The sequence below is a fragment of the Myodes glareolus genome, chromosome 6, assembly GCF_982192425.1.
Source record: "Myodes glareolus chromosome 6, mMyoGla1.1, whole genome shotgun sequence".
In the NCBI taxonomy this organism is placed as follows: Eukaryota; Metazoa; Chordata; class Mammalia; order Rodentia; family Cricetidae; genus Myodes; species Myodes glareolus.
The window spans coordinates 52,500,985-52,523,135 of NC_142031.1; the positions used below are offsets into that span (position 1 = coordinate 52,500,985).

At 46.7% G+C, this 22,151-nt stretch overlaps 2 protein-coding genes across 5 annotated transcripts in view; one reads left to right on the forward strand and one right to left on the reverse strand.

The window, feature by feature from the left end:
• The window catches only part of Eipr1 (EARP complex and GARP complex interacting protein 1), a 104,332-nt gene extending 88,600 nt beyond the window's left edge, over positions 1-15,732 (reverse strand). The window contains exons 1-3 of one of the 2 annotated variants that reach the window (XM_048439828.3): positions 15,537-15,731; positions 8,410-8,493; positions 1,284-1,416 (exon numbers count right to left, since the gene is read on the reverse strand). In XM_048439828.3, the coding sequence (XP_048295785.1) occupies positions 1,284-1,416; positions 8,410-8,493; positions 15,537-15,578 (259 nt within the window). In that variant the 5' untranslated portion in view covers positions 15,579-15,731. Of the gene's footprint in view, positions 1-1,283; positions 1,417-8,409; positions 8,494-15,536 lie in introns of both variants that reach the window. The other variant, XM_048439829.3, reaches the window with a different exon arrangement.
• A 1,501-nt stretch (positions 15,733-17,233) lies between these two features.
• Positions 17,234-22,151, forward strand: part of Trappc12 (trafficking protein particle complex subunit 12) — a 64,617-nt gene continuing 59,699 nt past the window's right edge. The window contains exons 1-2 of one of the 3 annotated variants that reach the window (XM_048439825.3): positions 17,234-17,392; positions 20,297-21,528. In XM_048439825.3, the coding sequence (XP_048295782.2) occupies positions 20,302-21,528 (1,227 nt within the window). In that variant the 5' untranslated portion in view covers positions 17,234-17,392; positions 20,297-20,301. Of the gene's footprint in view, positions 17,393-17,500; positions 17,666-20,296; positions 21,529-22,151 lie in introns of those variants that run through there. The other 2 variants (XM_085690824.2, XM_085690823.2) reach the window with 2 other exon arrangements.

The window sequence follows — 22,151 nt, forward strand, 5'->3', positions numbered from 1 at the left end:
ACCTCCTAAAGCAGCTCCGTTATGAAGGGGAAGTCTAGGGTGGGGCAGTTTGAATCAGAATCATACATATGATTGCCTGTCCACAGCTGGTGGAACTGTTTGGAAAGGATTAAAAGGCTTTATTGGAGGGTGTGTGTCACTAGAAGTGGGCTTTGAAGTTTCAAAAGCACACTCCACTAACAGTTAGCTCTCTTCCTCTGCCTCACGGTCATTGTCGTAACAGGTACACTCTCAGCTACTGCTCCCATGCCATGTCTTTCTGCCTGCGTGCCACCATGCACCCCAACATGATGCTCATGGACTCACCTTCTGAAACTGTAAGTGTGTTCCTACTTAAATGCTTTTTGTATAAGCTGCCTTGGTCAGGGTGTTTCTTTACAGCAATAGAACAGTAACTAAGATAGGGAAATTCAATGTGAAGGCCTTCCCAACAAATGGAGTAACATAATGTAAAAAGCTAAAAGTAAGAGATGAAGGATATGGGGCACACCAGGGTGTGTCAGCACACACTCTGTAACACAAGCACATGGAAGGTAAAGAACTCAAGACCAACTTGGGCTATGGAGGAAGAAAGGAAGAAAGGAAAAAGGTTCCAAAGGAGGAAAAGGCCTTTCAGAAAACTTCTTTTGCTTTTCTGACCTGAATATTTAAAATAAAGACAGGATGGCTTGAAGTTGAGACAGAAAGAAGTGAACATGAGCATACTCAGGAGGCAGAGTCTAATCAGAAGGTGCCTGAAGGCTTCCTGGTAGACACCCAACAGAAAGCGATGTACCCTAGCATCAGAGAGTCTCCTCTGAAACCGGCATCAGAAGTCAGCGCACAGACAAAGCAAGGACAGTCGAGGGAGAAGTGAGGTTAGTTCACTGCCTATCTGACACAAAAGCTGAAGGCCCCAGAGACTGGAGCACTAGGCTGCGGGTGGAGGCCTGCAGGCACATGAATAGACACTGGCAAGTGCACGCAGCACTGCTGCTGTCATGGCAGCTGAGGACACCCAGTGTCCCCAACATCAGGCAGTGGGAAGGAAGCAAGTGGCTGCCACGTTTGGGGTTGTGTGGCTCACACCAGAGCAGTGTGCAACTTTCAGGACCTAGTGCTCCTAGAATAAAAACCAACCCTGGACCACAAACATCTACTCCGAGTGTCATAGTGTGTAAGGATAACGCCTAGGTAAATGGCCACAACTTCTAAATTGCCCACAGACCCATTAGCAATATAAAATCACTGTCACATGACACCCCCAGCTGATACATACACAGAATAATAAGCAGGGCACTTACTTTTGTTGTAGCAGGTGGCCAGCACGCCTTTATCTGCTGGGCTGGCACTGATGTGCCAGATCTCACCAGCTTGATGGAGGAGGACATTTTTATTTATAATGTTATTTTCATCATCAAAATCTATGATGTGGATCTACAAATACAAGAAAAGGACAATCAGCATCTCAAAGGCTTTCCTTGGCACCTTAATAGTACCGTGATTATAAAGAATCACAAGCAAACTTAGTGACGGCTGCACTTTGAACAGGACACCCCTGCAGTTCAGTTCTCACAGAGCCCTCTCCCAAGGGCAGAGGGGCAAGGCCCCATGGAGTGCTTCCACAATGCCAAGCTGCATAATGCTGCCAACTTGTTTACTCCAGTCTAAAAACCTCAGGTGCTAAAGCCTCTGCTCTCAAGAGGCTGAGGGATGAGGGCACTAGTATCAACCTCGCGGTTTCTCGGGCCTGCTCTGTGGTTGCAGGTAGGACAGAAAATGGCAAGGGAATGCTGTCAGCTGAGGTCCAGGGTGGCCATGGGGGCTGGTGCCCAGCAGGAACCAGGTGAGCTGGACATGGGGGCTGGTGCCTAGAGGGAACCAGGTGAGCTGGCGTGGGGGCCAGTGCCCAGGGAATCCGGTGAGCTAGCCGTGGGGGCCGGTGCCCAGGGAACCAGGTGAGAACCAGGTGAGCTGGCTGTGGGGGCTGGTGCCTAGAGGGAACCAGGTGAGCTATACTGGTCCCTCTATGATGGGCAAGACTCAACTCAAGGCAACATTGACTGAGGTAGGCAGGACTTTATTTTAGTATATTTTATTTCTTTTTAAAAGTGAAGCAAGCATATCAGCACCCATGGTTATACACTATTAATTACCACTCTGTGAAATTTAGGTCTCTGGGTGATAAAGGTAACTACACCATCTCCACGCTTAGCCGGGGGAAAATTAGAGGAAATATAATGATTTTCACACTCAATCTCTCTGATCAGCACTCAAGCCAGTAGAAGACACTTACAAAAATATACATATACTAAGAAAATGCATGGCTCTGCAGGTTTCTTCCAAGAAAGCTCCCCATTGGCATTGATTACTGTAATGAAAGGGTCAAAGCCACCTTGATGCCCAGGATGAATTAGGATGCTTGTCTGTATTTGGCAGTGGTAGGATCCCACAAAGCTATTTAGTACCTGGTAGACTATTTAGCAGTGTGGAAAGATGTCCATGATACAGATTTAAGGAGACAGGAACATAAAAAGGACTACACCAAACATGACACCCATTTTTGTTTAAAAAAAACCACACATGTCCCCAGCTGAGTAGAAATTAAAGGAGTCTCTCTGGAGGTGGGAGTCACAGTCTTTGCCTTTGACATTCTGGGCTTTGCATTTTTAATGGTTTTCCAAGTGACAAATATGTGTCACTTTTGCTATCAAAACAAACTTTTTTTTTCTTTTGAGACAGGTTTCTTCTGTAGCTTTGGAGCCTGTCCTGGAACTCACTCTATAGACCAGGCTGGACTCAAACCCTCAGAGATCCACCTGCCTCTGCCTCCTGAGTGCTGGGATTAATGGTGTGTGCCAAAGCAAACACTTAATACTAAAGTTTTTGCACAACAGCTAACAGCATGTTTGTGTGGTGTGACTTCAGAAGGCCTCTTGCTCATCCTCAATTCTTCCTCCTCTGCAGTGTTTAGTATAAAAACGACCCCATCCTCTACAAGAGTTGCTCTGCACTCATCAGTGTAGAATGCAATCTCAGCAGTGGCCTAAAATGTCTGGTGCCGGCCATGTACAACACTGAGCAGGCCAATTAGCACAAACAAACCCAATTCACATAGACAGTTCCTTCCCTGTGGGAAAAAGCAGGAGTGTCTGTGAGTTTCTCCCTGCCCTCGAGCTCAGTTCAACAGAAGATGAAACAAATTTAAAGTAACAGAGACCAGGAGTGGTAGGGCTGCTAAGGACTGGGGACACTGGACAAAACAATAAATCAAAAGTGGGTGGTGGTACATGCCCTTAATCCCAGCACTGGAAAGGTAGAGGCAGACGGATCTCTGTGAGGTTGAGGCCAGTCTGGCCTACTGAGCAAGTTCTAGGCCAGCAAGGACTATATGATGAGATCCTGTTACAAAAAGTTAAAAGTCAGAACCAGGGTCCCACAAGATGGCTCATGAAGCAAAGGCGCTTGCCACCTGACCTGATGGCTTGAATTTGATCCCTGGAGCCTAAATGGAAAAAGTAAAGACCTGTCTTCCATAGGTTGTCCTCTGACTTCTCACACACAATAAGTAAATAAAAGCAGAGATGGGAAGATGGCTTGGTGAGGGAAGAGCTTGCCAGACAAGCAAGAGGACCTGATTCGGATTCCCCAGAAGCCAGGTAAAAAAGTGTAAATTCAGGCATATGCAACCCCAACACAGTGGGGTGGAGACAGGACCCCACAGCTCACAGCTGGTCTATAGGGAGTGGGCTAAGTACAGTAAGGAGATCCTGCCTCAAAAATAAGATTAAAGAGGACACCTGCTATCCACTGGCTGCCCTCACAGGTACCCACACAAATCAAAACTACTTACTTAAAGAGAGCCTCTTGGCTCTGGTGGTGCCCCATGCGGATCCTCACACACCAGCTGCTGCCTTTCCCAGTCTTCCACGGAGCTGGCCCAGCTGAACAAATGTCTCCCCCAGTCACTCACTCGCTTTCACTGCCTGAGCCCTATGACTACAACCAGCTCTCAACTCAGGTCAGTGACAATGACAGACAGTCCTCCTGGGCGCAAGCTGGAAAGGGCAGGCATTTTCATGGTCAGGTCTCACTAATTCTCTCTAATGATACCAAAAACACTATGGTCTGTTTCCCTCTATCACATGAGGCAGGAAACCTGAGTTCCAGCCTGAATTCTGCCACTTCCTGGCTGTTACCTTAAGTGAGTCAGCAAGTCCTTCTGGGCTCTTATTTCAACATTTGTAAATTTACAGAATTGGATTTCTAGATCCATTTAGCTAAAACCAATGTCCATCCCTCATCTGTGGATGTAATTAAGAAATGGCAACATTATTAAATATGTCACACTTTCCCCAATGTGTATTAGGTGAAGGCTGTGGCCCCCTACCTATATTAATTTCCTTGAGTCTTCCACCCCAGGACATGAACACCAAAGATGCTTGTCAGCACAGAGGATTCAACATACCCTAAATCCCAGGACCTCTAGGTCTGTGACTGTGTCTTTCAAAGCAATGAGTAAGATGAATATTCTTTTGTATCATAAAATCAAGGCTAGAGAGATAACTGACCAGATGCCACCAGCTGTCTCTTTAGTGCCTCATTTATATGTAAGCCTAAAGCTCAGAAATACCTAAGTATAGCATTTTTTAACCTTTATTTTTATTTTATCTATATGGGTATTTTGCCTCTAGGTGCAGCTGTATACCACATGCATGCAGTGCCTGTGGAGGCCAGGAGAGGGCATATGATCCCTTGGGCCTGAAGATACAGATGGTTGTGAGCCCCCTTGTGGACGCTGAGAATCAAACCTGGGTTTTCTGCAAGAGCAGCCAGTGTTCCTATTGTCAACCCATCTCTCCAACCTCAAGTATAGCATGATGGGGGCATAATCAATACATCATGGGAGACAAGAATTCTCAGACAGTGAAGAGCGTGACTTGCAAAGGCAATAAGCCGAGGGAAGCAAGGCAAGGGACTGGCGATCTTGGTCTATGTCTCTCCTGATATGACTCACATGTCTAGCCTGCTCCTGGTACACAATCTCAGGAAGAGTAACCAGCAGCGAGTCCTGGGGGTGCTCAGGAGTGCTGATGAAGCAGACTGCTGGGAAGTCCTTGACCTGCACACACCTGCATAGCTCCTGGATGGATTTCCCTTCACAATCCTGCAGACCCCCGTGCGCCACTGTATTACAACAAACCCCCAGCTGAGGGCCGTAGCACACCACAGGACAAGGACACACGAGCTCTATGAAAAGTTCTGGTGTTGACTTCAAGTCCCTCTAGCAGGCAAACTGGCAATGCGTTTTGAGGCAGATCTCCCTGACATCCAGACCTACAAGCCCATGGGATCCACTCTGGCAAAAATCACAGAACTGGAGCTGCAGGCACAAAAGTCCCACACATTATCATTTCTTTCAAAGAAAAATAATTTGATTGGATTGCCTACAAATATAACAAATGCCAAAAAAGTCTAGGACATTGTAGGATTTCCTTGTAAAATAAGCAAATGTGTCTTTTGTATTAGAAATAACCATGGTGACTGGAAAGACAGCTCAGCCATTAAGAGCGTGTAATGCTTCTGCAGAGGACTAGGGCACCTCTGGCCTTCTCAACTCCTGCACTTGTAGACTCATACCCCACACAGATGCATATACATACACATAATTAAAACTAAAGCTAAAAGAATTAAAAGATTGTTACCAAGGTGTCTAACCTTTCTTAACATAAAGTCATCTGTGACAACTGCTTAGTGACAGGGTGACAGGCATTAAAAGATCCATAGTCCTCAGGAAATGTTCAATGAGTACCACAGAAGAATGGGATAAAATTGGGGGACAATAGATACAGGAAAGAACCGACTCGAGCCCTATAAGAGGAACCCTACACTGAAGGCACAGGCAAGAGCAGAGTCAACGGCTGCTTCCAAGCTAGGGAAGAAGAGGAAGGTGACCCATGGCATAACTGGAGAGAGGAAGGCTCAGAAACCCTGGGAAGGAAACTGTAAGTTCCCACATGCCCTGTTTAGGGTAAATTCAGAGACCACAAATGCACATCTTTTTTAAAGAGACTTTATTTTCAATGGCTGGCTGTTTTGCCTGAATGTTTATCCACATATCACATGTTTCTAGTGCCCAAAGCAGCCAAAAGAGAGCACTTCTAGATTCCCCGGAACTAGAGTTACCAGTGGTTGTGAACCACCATGTGGGTGCTGGGAACCAAACCTAGGTCCACTGAAAAAGTAGCCAGTGCTCTAAACTTCTGAGCCATCTCTCCACATCCCCCTACCTACCACTAAAAGCATTTTCAGTTGTATTTTTTTTCTCAGCCCATTATTTTTTAATTATATGCATATGTATGTGTCTGAGTGGGGGTTTGTGCACGTGAGCACAGAGCATGAAGAGGCCGGAAGACAGCATTGCCTATCCCAGGGCTAGAGCTACAGGCAGTTGTCCCTGACCTGAGTGCTAGAAACTGAACCCAGGTTTCCGCAGGAACAATATGTGCTGTTACCCATTGAGCCAATCTTTCTAGCCCCTCAAACACACATTTTCATGAAAATTTTTGACAGTTTTACTCTTAATCCTTCCCCATCTCCCCCATAAAGATAGAGTTTTTGTATTCTTCCTATATAGCCCAGGCTGGCCTTGAACAAGTGATCCATCCTCCTGCCTCGGTTTCTCAAGTGTTGGTTTTATAGGCGTGAGTCACCATGTCCCTCAGCAAGCAGAGAGAATGAACACTAGCCACGGAGCATGTCCAGGGTGAGGTAGGAGGATGCCGCCCTCCTGTCCGACCTAAAGGGCACATTTCCATGCTCTGATCACTTCTCAGCTTTCCTGAATACCACTGCAGCTAATGTTGTTATACACAGAGCTTTTTCTAGGCTGTAGATATAGAAATTGCATGTTAGGTGACAGATGTTCACTTACAGAACTCTGTCTAGAAATGACTGCCATTCTATACTCCTCAGCAGCACACAAGAGTGACACTTCACCAAGCCTATGCCACACCAGTATTAACCAACAACTGTTAACGCCATCACCTATGTGAAAATATTAGCTGGGTAGAGGCCTTCTACCATGACTACCATGGCCTTACATACCTTTCTTTTCCCAGTGTCAAGGATAATGTACATTTTCATGGTACTTATGGTCTCTCTGTGAGGTCCATAAAGCAGGCATGTTTATTTCCATTTTGATGAGGAAAATGAAGTTCAGCAAAGTTAATCCATTTGTTCAAGGTCATGCAGTTAGTACTAAGCCACAGACTGAATCCAGATCCCCTATGTATCTACTGCATTCTCCACACCAGCCAACACCAGTTTCTATGTCCTCGTTGAGATGGGAGCATGACCTGTTCCAGGTTTAGCTACACACAGTACTAGGAGCAGTCAGAAATGACCTAGCGATCATAATCCCCAGACTGCTTCTTAATCCTTATACAGTAAAATCTCTGTTACCATAAATCCAAACCAAACTACCAAGTAACTAAACAGGGCTAGGCGGTAGTGGTGCACACCTTTAGTCCCAGCACTAGGGAGGCAGAGGCAAGAAGATCTCTGTGAGTTCAAGGTTAGCCTTATCTACAGAGCGAGTTCCAGGACAGGCTCCAAAGCTACAGAGAAACTCTGTCTCAAAAAAAAAAATAAAAAAATAAAAAAAAACAAACAAAGGGTAACTAAACAGGGCTAAGGAAGATGGCACACTCCTTAAACTGCTTGCTGCATGATCACGAAGACCTGAGTTTGGATTGCCAGAACCCACAGAAAAGCCAAGCATGATGGCACAAACCTACAATCCTAGCACTAGAGAAGCAGAGAGACAGATATCTAAAGCTCATGAATCTGGCCAAATCAATGAGCTCTGAGTCTGATGAACAACCCCATCTCAACATATAAGGTACTGCCTGGCATGGTGGCACACATGTCTAATCTCAGCACTCAGGAAGCAGAGGCAGACAGATCTCTTGAAGTTTGAGACCAGTTTGATCTACACAGTTCCAGGTCTTACTCTTTTACACACACACACACACACACAAAGAGAGAGAGAGAGAGAGACAGAGACAGACAGAGACAGACAGAGATAGACAGAGACACATTGAGAAAATACAATTGAAGAAACCCAAAGTCGGTCTCTAACTTCACACATACACATGCACCTATGCATACACACAAACATGTACATACACCATACATACACATAAAAAAAGGAAGCACTAAACAGAACGTCTAAATTATTGTACTCAGTGATTATACAGTTGGATAATAGCTATGACTTGGAAATATATACTTAAATCTAATGAAAATTTTGTTTGTGTGGCATTAAATTTTTTTAAGTGTTGCTTGAAAAAAATCAAGAGCAAAATGGCTATGAAACTAAGAATAAGCTTAGTAATTAACATGTATACATTTGTCAGAAATAGTTACCTGATTATCATATTTAAGAGACTGCGTCCCAACCAAGAAGCGAATGGCATCTGTTTCCGCAGTTTGAGGTGTTAGAGCGCGTGCCTGAGGAGGGAGGAAATGCACACACATTTATGAAGTTAGGCTTAAGAGGCACAGACAAGTCGACTCTTCTCATCTGCTGTGATGAAGGATAAATCAGCAGCGTCTAGAGGCGACTGCACACTTCCAACACAATTGCACTTCAAATCCGTACGTGAAAGAACTCTAAGTGGGCACTAATCTAAGCAATAAAGATACAAATTATTTACCCAGCAATAGTTACGTTGTGTAATAAAACCACCATGTCAGCAATAAATAGATTGGTTCAACAAATTACACTTCATCAAACAACACAACAGAAATGGCTTCCAGCAAATGCAATGCAGGTAGTTTAAGCCCACTTCCCTGCAAAGACCTAGAAAAGCTGCACAAAATACAGTCTGCCTCAAGGCCTCAGAGTCTGTGAAGCGGCCCAGGATTGGTGACACTGCACCTGCAGGTTGAAGTCTGAGGAAGCTAAGACGAGAACATGCACAGGGCAGGGCCCACCACAGAGAAGCTGGCGAAGCCCTCACCACACAGGAACTCGGTAAGGGAGAGCAGAATTGTAACCAGAGCGGCTGGCACTGAAGCTGTGCGTGCTCTCAACCCTTGGTCTAACGGAAGATGGAGCAGACTGCTGCTCCCAGGCTGGGAGAAACCTGCCAGCAGTGAGTCCTCCACAGGAAGGGAGCATCCCAAGTGATCATGCAGAAACCTAACCTTCACTCAAAACTGTCATTGCACAGACAAAAAAACACCTAGGCAAAAACAAAAGAAAATAGGAAAGGGCAGGAAGTTCAAATGGCCCATTCCCTAGGGAACAGGCCCTGGCATTCTAAGATGTATGGACCAGGAAAAGTAAAACTCTGGCATTTGTCACGGGCATCTGCCAGCTGGGGAGCCCTGAGCTAGATGGCCCCTCAGAGCGTAAGCCAACAGCTAGGCTTTATACCACGCACCCCAGCTGAGCCACTGGGGCAACAGGTTGTCCCTGGAGAGTGGAAGGGGCTTGAGCAAGGTGCCTCTGCAGGTAAAGCCATCTCCAGCTATAGGGTCCAACTAAACTGCCAGCCACCGTCCAGCTCAGAAGTTCTGAGTGTTCATGAAGGTGAAGTCTAGGAAACTGAGGAGAATATAAACTATACCAACTATGATGAGAGTGTTCAATAATAGACACAAAATTAAAAATTTTGTGCTTTGAGAAAAAAGATTGCCCAAGTCTGACTGGTGCTTCCAGCTTGTAAACTTGCTCAGCTCTCTGGGTCCAGTCACTACCAGGACCCAGGACAAGGCCCTGTAGTGCTCACTTTACTTCCTGCTGGGCCCAGGGAAATGTCTACATCCTGACTCCTAGACAGATGGCTGTGCTCAGACACACAGAGAAGGGACTGGAGACAGAGAGGCCGTCCAGGACGTTAATCATGCTGGTGCCTGGAACCAGGAACGCTCTTGTGGCCACAGTTAGAAACAAGTAGAAACAAAGCAGGGTCAGAAGTGGAGTGACAGAGGGGAACATTAATCAGTCCTCTAGCTTCATTTGCTCCTACTCACATGTGGCAATGCATGCCCATGATCCCAGGCACAGGGATTATGAATTCAAAGTCAGGCTGGGCTATCTAATGAGACTCTCCCTCAGAAATCAAGGGAGGGACCAGCCAATCTGGAGGCCACAGAGCTAGGCCGCACATTATTGGTTTGCCATAGATAAGATCTCTGCTGTGTGGGGTACATGCTCCCTGGGCCCCTTTCACTAAGAAGTTATTCTTCACTTAGTGTGCAGTAGTTCATGGGTGACCAGAGCAGGACAAAAGGTGGGTGTCCATCTTCTTGGCAGCCTAGACTTAGGTAATCCTATTATGCACTGCATAAACACTGGTCACTGATAAATATTTTGTCCCGAACTATAATATAAGCCTTGCCTGACCTAGACTTAAGTCTCTCTCCTCCGGCTTCAAAGCTAAAGGTGTTTAATCAGACCATGTATCAAAAACTACAGCCTATGGGTAACATCTCAGAACCTCTGAGCTCTATGTCTTAACGAAACTACTTAAATTACACTGACTTTCAGAAGGAAGAAGGTAGCTATTGAGGATCTAGCCCCACCCTGGGAGGAAAACACAAGTGAGAGGCTCCACCTCTAGATTAGTATACAAAGACCATCAAAGGCAACTTGGGTCATGTAGGTGATACAAGGCCCAGAGTCCCTAAAAATAGGACCTGGAAAGAGGACCCAACTGAGAAGTGACTATATCACATTAAAAGTCTTTTCTGAGGGTTAGAGAGATGGCTCATTGGTAAGAGCACTGATGGCTCTTGCAGAGAGGCCCTGGGTTCAATTTCCTGCACCTATATGATGGTTCACACACACCTGTAACTCCAGTTCTTCATCTGACTTCCATGGGCAAATGGTACATAAACTACATGCAGGCAAAGCATTCATAAACATAAAATTTTAAAAAAATAAATCTTTGGGCTGGAGAGATGGCTCAGAGTTTAGGAGCACTGCCTGCTCTTCCAGAGGTCCTGAGTTCAATTCCCAGCAACCACATGCTGGCTCACAACCATCTATAATGAGATCTGGTGCCCTCTTCTGGTCTGGTGGCATACACACAGACAGAACACGGTATACATAATAAATAAATAAATCTTTAAAAATAAATAAATAAATCTTTTTTTTAAAAAACTCTTTTTTTATATTTCAAGTTGATGGTGAAAGGCTGACATGCATGTCTCTCCTGCTCTGCGGGTGCCGTGGAAGTATTCAAGAGGTTTACAGCCTAGACTAATCAAGAGAGAGAAGACAAACAGCTTCTTCGTTTTACAGAAGGAGGAAGTCAAAATTAAGTGCCCTGCATTAGCAGTCATCTAATAAAGAAGAGCAATTCCAGAATGCAAGCATTCTTGGATAAAGAAGATAGGAGGGGATACACGTCACCTTGTGCATGCTACTTACAGTGCCCTGGAAAGGTGGGGGGGGGGGGGAAACGACAGAGAGTAATGCTCAGAAAGCAAGCTTGCTGTGGGATAATCCTTCTGTACGCTATGAATATATGTTGTTCTCATTTGATTAATTAAAAAAACTGCTTTGGTCTACAGTAAAGCAGACTATAGCTAGGCAGGAAAGCCAAACTGAACACAGAGAGAGAGGGTGGAGTCGGGAGAGATGTGAGCAGCCATCCAAGAAACAAAATGAAAACATAAAAGCCATGGCCACTTGGCAATCTATAGATTAATAGAAATGAGTTAATTTAAATGTAAAAGCTACTTAATAATAAGCCTGAGCTATTGGTAAAGCAGTTTGTAATTGATATGAAAGCTCTGAGTGACTACTTAGAATCGGCTGAAGGATAGGGCAGCTGTTTACACAAGCTGCCAGAATTCAGAATGGCATTACTAACCTAGAAGCATTTTTTTCAAATTCATACAATGCATGGATGTGTTCTTGTTGTTTTGTTTTGTTTCTGGAAAAACAGATAAGGAAAATCATTCTCACAAACAAATCTAAAATGTGTCTGTAAAAGTAAAAGTCTCACAAAAAGTTTAAACGAGATCTTCCCGTTTTTAGGAAAGGTTATTTGTTAAGCAGAACTCCTAAGGTTGTTTTATTCTAGCCAATCTCGTATCAGATCTGTTGTTCTATGTCAGTTTCTTCTAGTAAGCCATAAATAAAGTGCAAGGTCTGGACTTTTCATTAGCAAAAAGAAGACAAACACTTTATAAGGCCAGAAACAAACTGGAAGAGTACTGAGGGTCAGAAACACTGGCACAGACCACAGCAGCAAAATTACTGTCTGGTTCAACAATAGGCAGAAACGAGGATTAAATGCCACCAATTACGAACATTAACCAAAATTAAGTGACCTGCACTAGCTGCTTGGTCTGGTCAGAAAGATAACTTAACAGGTTCCACTACATCGAGGTCTGGAGAAGAGGAGAATATCTGGCTGTCTCTAGAGCTCTTACAGTGAGGCAGGTGACATATGTCACTGCAGTAAGAACACCTTTTACAAGCCCATGTGCCCCCTGTTCTCATGCAGAAAGACTTGGGCATGTTTTTAATGAAACTTCTAGTCTGTGGTCTCCATGACGTAGCCCAAACAAATAATAGGATCTGGACAGACTGAGGGGTCCAGACAATGGCAGGAAATAGTCACCAGGAACTTAGGAATTTACGGCACTCCCTTGAGAAACTTATCATCTCACATGGCTGCTTCCTAAAGTGTGAATTACATGGTTAACTACACAGCAGACCACCAACTGCCCCTAAAAGCAGTGGCCTTGAAAGAGTAATGCTAACTTAGAAAGGGAAGTAGTGAAGAAAGGTTGGGCTCTAACCAGAGAGCAAGGCCTGGTTAGCGTTCTCCTGCACTTAGCAGACTTCCTGCATAAACAGCCTCCTCATCAAGGCACCAGGACAAGCTAGTAAAAGTGATGGAGAGCAGACAACCAAAGGAGCAGAGGAAGGAAAGAAGAAACATATATATATATATATATATATATATATATATATATATATATATATATATATATATACACTAATTATACGGCCACCTGATGAATTTTTAAACACACCACAGCTCAGTGGTAGACCACTGGACAACCATGCGGAAGACCTCAAGTTCCACACCAGCACCACAAAAAAGCAAATGATCACCTGGGCTCTGAAACTCTGTGTACAGAAACATGCCTGCCCTGGACATGGATGGATGGAATACACAAGAGCTGTAATTTGTCTGTTCCCAACTCTGCTGTGATCCAGTGACTCAAAGGGCCGGGCACACGGTAGGCGCGATGTAGTTATTTGATGTCGTGGTCAAGTGTTGGGTCAGTTTGTCACAAGCTAGAATTATCTGGGAAGAGGAACTTCAACTGACAAAATGCCTCCATCAGACTGGTTTGTAGGCAAGTCTGTGGGGCATTTTCTTGACTATTGGTGTGGGTAGTGCCACCCTTGGGTAGTGGTCCTGGGAGATACAGCAAAGGTAACTGACCATGAACCTGAGAGCAAGGCAGTAAGCAGCACTACTCCATGGTCTCTCCTTCAGTTTCTAACACCACATCTCTGCCATAAGTTCCTGCTCTGCCCTCCCTTCATAATGGACCTGGGAAATGAAATAAACCCTGTCCTCCCCAAGTTGTTTTTGGTCATGGTGTGTATCACAGCAGTAGAAAAGCAAGTGGCAGTGGTGGTGCAAGCCTTTAATTGCAACATTTGGGAGGCAGAGGCAGGTGGGTCTCTGAGTTCAAGGCCAGTCTGGTCCACAGAAGTGAGTTACAGAACTGCCAGAGGTAGAGCGACACAGAGAAACTCTGGGGGTGGGGAGGAGCTAAAGAAAATGAATAATGAAGAGATTCCACCAGAAAAATGCTACCAAAGCTTATCTCAAAAAATGAAAAAAAAAAAGAAAGTCTGGAGAGATGGCCCAGGGGTTAAGAACATTAGCTGCTTTGCAGAGACCCCAGGCTCAATTCCTAGCACCCACAGGGCAGCTCACAACTGGTACACATATACTGCATAGGCAGACGTGCAGGCAAAATACTGATACACTAAAAATAAATAAATCTTTTTAAAAAGAGAAAGAAAGAAAGAAAAGTAAAGAAATAAGAAGCCTGAACAGCTATGATCAGGAACTACACCATGAAGATATGAGAATGAGAGGCCAGGGGCAGGTAAGACAAATCGCCCTGACTGTTCCCAGGGGCAGGTAAGACATGCCACCTTGACTGTTCTACAACCTGAAGCATGAGAACTCCCAGGCCAGATAAAGCCATCCCCACCAAAATCACATGCCAACAAAAACTAGAAACTTCTGGAGAACTGTCACTTAAGTAAGTTGGATCTAGCGTGGGAAACCTATCTCAGAATGCCAAGGATTACTCAACATTTAGAAAGCTGTTAGTTAGCATTACTAACCAAAGAAATAAAAGTAAAGAAGGTCCTGGAAAGACAGCTCAGCAGCTAAGAGCTGTACCCATCTCAGGTGGCTCAAGACCATCTGTAATTCAATTCCAAGGCACTTAATGCTCTTTCTGACCTCCTTGGGCATCAGGCACACGTGTGCACATACATGCATGCATGGAAAACACTTATATACATAAAGTAAAAATAAACGACTCTTAAAAAAGAAAAACTCTGAAAAGCACACACCTGTAGATGCTCCCAAGCACAAGGCTTCCTCGGGAAGCAGCAAGCTTACTCCAGCACAGGTCCAGGAGCATCCCCTGACTCCTCCCAACAGTGATAATCCCTCAATCCTCCCTAGCATGAGACTGCTGCACCCTGGCTTTGCGATTTAACGTGTGTCGCTTCGTGAAGATTTTAAGTCAACATCCTCCTGTTCTCTTCCACTATTGCTGTACTCATAGAGCAGGCAGGCATTCCTCGGCGTTTACTGTTTACTACTTCGTGTGAGTAGTAGGGAACAATCTGAACACCGTTCATCGAACATGTGTGCGTGCGTTATCTCAGGTCAAGCTTGCGTGCGAACTTTGAGCCTACAGGCTGACACTAACTGCTGGGGCTATCTCACTTACCAATCATCACAGCCACCCCTGAAATAAACTGGGAGATGGTAACCCCATTCACTACTCACTCCAATCAGTAACCTAAACTACACACATCACGAATAAGAGCAAAGTCCGGGGCAGGGGGGTGGGCGGTAAACAAATAGAACTCAACAGCTATTGGAGGGGGTAAAAAAAAAAAAAAGCAAATATGTTCCCAACCTGAGTGAGCAAAATGTTTAATAACACCCACCCTGCGCCCCCCCCCCGAAGCCCCTCCTTGTCGGTCATGTATAGAGCAGTATCCAGCACACACGTCAGTGCTCAAGAATTGCTCCTCAAGTCGCCCGCAGTGCGAGTGTGATTAAGATACCTGCGGGCCGACCTCTCGCCCTCTGGGGTCCATGCCGGCCCTCGGCCTTACTCGCCCACCCTCCGAGAGGATCCTTTCTCCCTAAACCCTGCCCGGGAAGCCCAGAATCCTCGCCGTCAGTGTGAGCACTCTCGCAGGAGCAGGTCAGCCACGGGCGGCACCGACCCCGGGTCTCCTCCAGGCCCACCTGAAACTCCAGGCCGTAGATTACCGGCGCATCGTCCTCCATGACACACGGCTCGCCCTTACGCTCACGCCTCAGCGCCCGAGTCCGGCCTCACCAGCGAACGGCCAGAACCCATTCATTCATTCCCTGCCGAGAAAAGAGGCTCCACGCCCCGGGCCGGCTCCCTGACGGCTCACTTCCTGTTTTCTTCGTGGCGTCAGCAATACGCTCCTCCACGGTGGCCAATGGCGGAGGCGCTTTTCTTGCGCGCATGCTCATTTGGAACCTCAGGCGGGCTAGGAGCCGCGGGGGCTCCTGGGACGGAGGGCGGGACCGGGAGCAAATGCTGCGGGGTGGGCGGACACCAGGGCGGCGCTCTAGCGTTCCCGACCTGCTCCCATGTCCTAAAGAAAGCAGCTAAATGGGCATTATGGTTGGCAATGCTTAACTCTAAACGTGGTCCTGGGCACCAGGCCACTGCCAAGAGCCTTTGCTCCAGCCTCAGCGGCACGTCCGTTTAAAGATAAAATGCTGCAAGCTTGCCGGGTTGTGGTGGCGCACGCCTTTAATCCCAGCACTTGGGAGGCAGAGGCAGGTGGATCTCTGTGAGTTTGAGGCCGGCCTGGTCTACAAGAGCTAGTTCCAGGACAAGTTCCAAAGCTACAGAGAAACCCTGTCTCAAAAAACAAAACAAACAACAACAACAACAAAAAAAGATGCTTCAAGCTTAAGTCAAGATGGCAGCGGTGTACGGGAGCCATGAAGTGCAGCCGGATCCATTTCCCTTGAGGGACCAGTCCTGTACAGCCACACAACTGCGCCATGATCTATACTGCCCAGGTCTCCCAGAGATGGAAGTCTCTTAAGTCCTGTTCTGGCATGGAGAGTACTGGAAGATAAGAATGCATCCCAGGGAATCCACTGGATTGGCTCTAGGAGTTCTGGATCCACATACATTTCTTCTGTGTTTGTGACTTTTCCCAGTATCTCGAACTGACCTTCATGGCAGTGGTTTATGTGACACTACCATTAGTTCCCTTAGCAGTCCACTGCTCACCTCTGTGTCCAACATCGTGTCTTTCAGGGGGGGAAATCTCTAACCACTGTCTTCCACCAATCGCAAAGCTATGAATGTAATCAAAGAGTTATAGCAGAGGAGCAGAGGGTTCGCCGCTTGGCTGTAATCCAGCTACCCAATGCTTCCAAAGCATGCTTGAGAATGGTATAGATTTAGATTTACTTCTTGATCTTACTGTAAAAGTCCATCCAATTGTTACCATGTAAGACAACAGAATTTAATCAAGGTAACCTAAATCTATGTTCCCACGCTATAGTCAATCATCACTGGCTCCAGAATAAGCCCTTAATCCCCTTTGAGACGAGAGCTGTGTTCTCACACTGTCACAACCTTTTCTGAGATGACACTAAAAATCAAGAAAGCTGAGTCTTGACTCTAGAACAGCAGGCGGGACTCTTGGCCGTCTCTACTCCTCCTATCTTTATGGACGTTAGCACACACCGCCACAGACACACACAGGTGGGGAAGTGAAGAACCAGCAAGGGCAAAGACAAGGTCCAAGGGAAAATCATCCTTGGTTGGTGCCAGCCCCAGGACAGATGATTTCCTTTCCTCCCTGCTCTCCAAACGTTTGGGGCTTTAGGTCCCGCCCACCGCTCATGAACCGGAAATGTGCCTGGCTTCCGGCTTCCAGTGGGCGCTCCCAAACAGAGCCTATGCGGAAGTCGGGCTTTACTAGCCGGCAAGCGCAGGCGCACAAGCTCATGGGCGCTTGGATCTTAAATCGACTTCCGGTCTCCAGTCCTCTCTTCGGACCCTTTTCACCCGAGTGGGATCCGCCCCCGGGAGCGGGTGGCAGGTGAGGAGTGGGCCGCAGTCAGGAGGGGTCGCCGGGGCCCTCGACATTCCGCGTGTAGTCACCGCCTTCTCCCGCGCCGGGTTGGGACCCGCCTGTCTGTGTGTGTGGCAGCCCCAGCAGGGATTGCCTGTTGACTTTAGCCAATTCCGTGCCCCCTGTGGTTTGTGGTTTTGGACAAGGTACACACGCCCTCCAGGCCTCAGTTTCTCGTGTACAGAGCGAGGTTCATGTGCATGTATAGTAGAAACCCGTGTTACATCACCATTGCTCATGGTATGTTTTTGTTTACCCCAACTTCTGCTCCTGCCCTCCTCAATGTCTCGTATCCCCCACACTTAAAACACCGCGGTAAGCCAAACGCGAGGGGCCTTAGAGACGGGCTTAACCTGAGCAGTGAAGAGTGAGTCGTGTTGGCTGAGCAGTGTTTCGTGCATGTAAGCCCAGCGTTCGGGAAGATTGAGATAGGAAGACTGCAAGTTTGAGTAAACCTCGGCTAAGTAGGGGGACCCCCGCATCTCCAAAAGAAAAGGAAGGAAAGAGAGCACTGATTTCAGATAATTGTCTTCTGACTGTACATACACAAATGAGTAAATACAGTAGAACAGGGTGTTGCTGCTGCACCTGTACCAGCATTTGGGATGTGGAGGCAGGAGGATCAGGAGTTCAAGGTCGACTTCTGTCACATAATTTAAGGCCGGCTTAGGTTACTAAGTCCTTGATTTATAAAAACAAATTCTCACACATAAGAAAAAGCTAAATAAAGCCAGGCGTGGTGGCGCACACTTGGGTGGGGGCAAGGGCAGGCAGATCTCTGTAAGCTCGAGGCCACCCTGGTCTACAAAGCTAGTTCCAGGACAACCAGTACTGTTACACAGAGAAACCCTGTCGGGGCGGGAAGCTAAGTAAAAACAAAAATATCAGCCAGCCATTATGTAGTGAAGTTGGGGTATATGTACACTGTTGCAGGGAACGGAAAGGGCTTCTGAACTGGAAAAACTAGTTCCTTGTTAAAATAAGAAGGTGACTACTGTCAGTTGGTGGTGGCATATGTCTTTAATGCCAGCACTCTGGAGGCAAAGACTAGCAGATCTCTGCGTTTAAGGCCAGCCTAGTCTACCAAGTGAGTTCAAGGATAGCCAGGGCTACATAGAGAAACTGTGTCCGAAAGCAAAAACATAAACAAAAAAAACATGTTTATTGTTATGATCTAGCACTTCCATCTCTGCCCATTGGAATAGGATGTACCAAAGAACCGAAATTAGAATCTCAAAGATACATCAATTCACACATCCTGTTCACAGCAGCAGTGTGCTTGGTCTCTAGAGACTAGAAGGAACCCAAGTATCTGGTAGTGGGTAAATGGATAAACAGACTGCCACATGCCTGCAGTACATGTTAGTCACCTGTTAAAGGGAAGGAAAGCTCATATGTGCTGCAGCATGCATGTTCGGTACAGTGTGGAGAATGATCTATGATAGCCATGATTCCTGTTTAATGACAGAGCATGTAGGGAAGGAAAGCCCATACATGCTGCAGCATGAATGTTCGGTACAGTGTGAAGAATGATCTATGATAGCCATGATCCCAATTCAAATGGGTGAGCATTTAGCAAGCAAAGAGAGCAAACAGCATGCAGCAGACAGCAGAACAAGCAGGCAGCAAACCTCATCCAGTCAGAGCTCACCACATCCACCAGAGAAGACTGAAGGAGTCCGAGTGTGAAGAAAGGACATTAAATTGGTACTCACGACATCCTGCAGAATCTGCTGGGGAAGCAACAGTCATGCTGGAGTTCTGGATGGAGGGTCCTGGGCAGGGCAGAACGGTCCTTCATGGATGGATGAGTCTCACGGTGTCTCTTGCCAATGGTTACTTTCTGTCTCTTCTCAAGAGCATGTTTTTACCGTCAAGATGTGTTACTGTTCTGAGCCTGTACATAGGCAAGGGCCCTTGGAGGACACTATGAGGTAGACATGGTTGGGCCTGAGGGGGCGGGAGTGCGTATCCCACAGTCAGGGCAGATGGCACTTGGGCACTGATAACTATATATTACAGTGGATGAGTGCTTTATGAGTCTATTTAAATATGCTTCCTGGAAATTTAAAAACAACAGGAATAGGTGGTGCTTGTCCGTGTGTGAGTTGGGGGGTGGGTAGTGATATGGGATGTGCTTCTGTATATGTGTTGCTTTACTGGTTGATGAGTAAAGGTGTTTTGGCTAGTGACTTAGCAAAGTAAAGCCAGGCGGGAAATCCTAACAGAGATAAACAGACAGAGAAGGCAGAGTCAAACAGACGCCTTGTAGCTGCCGAAGGAGGCAGATGCCATGGAGCTGCCCAAGAAGTAAGAGGTAACAAGCCACGAGCCTCACAGTAAAATATAAAATAATAGAAATGGGTGAATTTAAGATATAAGAGCTAGCTAAAAATACACCTGACGCATTGGCCAAACAGTGTTGTAATTAATATGGTTTTTGCATGATTATTTTGGTCTGGGTGAACGGGAATGAACGAGCAGTCTCCGCTTACAGGGTAGATTTAATGGGTATAGAATTTTTGTTTTGCAAGATGATCAAAATCCTAGCAGCTGATTAGACAACAATGAGAATGTGCACACTTAAAAATGGTGAGCAGTGAATTTGTGTGTATTTTATCACTTCAAAATAAGTAAACTAGAAAAAGAAAAATTTTTAATTTTATACCATTTGGATGTGAAACTATTAAAACCTTTGTTCCACTGAGAACAAGATCTAGGTAGCACAGCCTATCATCTCAGAACCCCAGAGGTTATGAGTTCAAGTCCACCCAGGTTATGTGAGATCCTTTCTCAAAAAAAAAAAAAGCAAGTTACTTGCCAACACTAGAAATAGACAATGATGTGATTTGTGATGGCCTCTATTTTCAGGCAATATGGAAAAAGCTAAAGATGGTGAACAGAGCCCAAGTGAGGCATCTCCTCCAGCCCAGGCAGGGCCTGGACCTGTCCCCATGCCAGCGTCTGGGGAGGAAGGCCAGCTGCTGTATCATGAGGAGACCATTGATCTCGGTGGAGACGAGTCTGGATCCGACGAGAAGGAGCCCTTGTCCGAAGACTCTCGCCGCTTCGGCGATAAGCTGAACGAGCATATGATGGAGAGCGTGCTCATCTCCGACTCTCCCAACAACAGTGAGGGTGATGTGAGTGACCTCGGCTGTCTGCAGGATGTCGCCGAGCCCCCAGGAGGTGCCACTGATGGCAGGCTGCCCAGCGCCACAGACAGAGAAGGGGCGGACACTCTGAGCAATGGCAGTGAAACCGATGGAGAAGATACACCCAGAGACGTTTCAGACATGACACCCGATAGCAGAGCATCCCTGAAAGAAGACTCAATGCGGGAAGATGTGCCCGGCATGCCTGCGCTGGCGAACGCTGGCACAGAGGACATGGGGCCCAGGGATGGCCAGGCTCACCCAGAGGAGCAGATCTCAGAAGCATCATCCAGTCTGTCCTCCTCCAAAGACGAGCCCGTACCTGTCTGCACCATCTTCAGCCAGGCCACTTCTACTCCCTCCCAGCCACACTTGTTTCTGCAGGATGGCTTCGAGTCCCAGATGGTGAAATCTCCAAGTTTCAGTAGTGCCAGTGAGACATCAGCCAAGACCCCTCCTCCGATGGTCCAGCCCAGTCCCAGCCTGAGTACATTTTTTGGAGATGGAGTGAGCTCCAATTCTTTGGCCTCTGACTTCTTTGACTCCTTCACAACTTCTACCTTCATTTCGGTCAGTAATCCCAACGCAGGCTCCCCAGTTCCAGAAAGGCTGTCTTCACTCGCTGCCCCTGTGGGAGAAAAGTCTCCAGAGTCCACCAGCCCGTCTTACTCTACGAAGGTGGAAAGATCGGAATCAGGTGCTTCCCCGGCACCTCTAGAGTCTGAGTCTCCAAAGCCATTCTCACAGATCCAGGCTGTGTTTGCCGGCAGTGACGACCCCTTCGCCACAGCCCTGAGCATGAGTGAGATGGACCGGAGAAATGATGCATGGCTCCCCAGCCCGGAGACCAGAGAGGTCCTGATGAAGGTGGCGACCCAGCAGTATGGCACCGTGTTCATAGACAAGGAGAACCTCACCATGCCTGGCCTCAAGTTTGACAACATTCAGGTAGGGCGCAGAACGTTTCTGTGTCTGTATCTTACGCCTTTTCATCTCTTCCTGAAAATGTGTGTAACGGGCTTGGTAGCAGTTACAATTCTAGCCTCCTAAGCAGGTTGTAAATTAATTTTGGAAGAAATTAAAGAAAGAATGCATTCTAGGGTTGGGGAGATGGCTCAGTGGTTGGTAGTGTTTGCTATTCCAGAGGACTGGAGTTCAGTTCCCAGTGCTTGCAGCTGCCTGTAACTCCAGCTCCAAAAGAACCAATAGCCTCTCCTGGCTTCTGCAGGGCAGGCATTGCACTCATGTGCACATACTCCACCCCACCCCCAGACAGACAAACACACACACACCACACACATACACACACAACACACAGACAACTAAAATAAGTGTTTATAAAAGAAAAGTGTCTGTCAAAGGTTTCGCCTGATAGTTGGAAATTAGGTCAGACCCCAGCATAGGGCAATGAATGACTGAAGGAACTAAAGACCTTGGGACGGCTGTGGCACTGGGTCTGTAACTTTCTAGGATTCTGCATTCCAGAAGTTCTAATCCAGTGATTCTCAACCTGTGGGTGGTGACCCCCTTTGGGGTCGAACAGCCCTTTCACAGGGGTCACCTAAGACCAG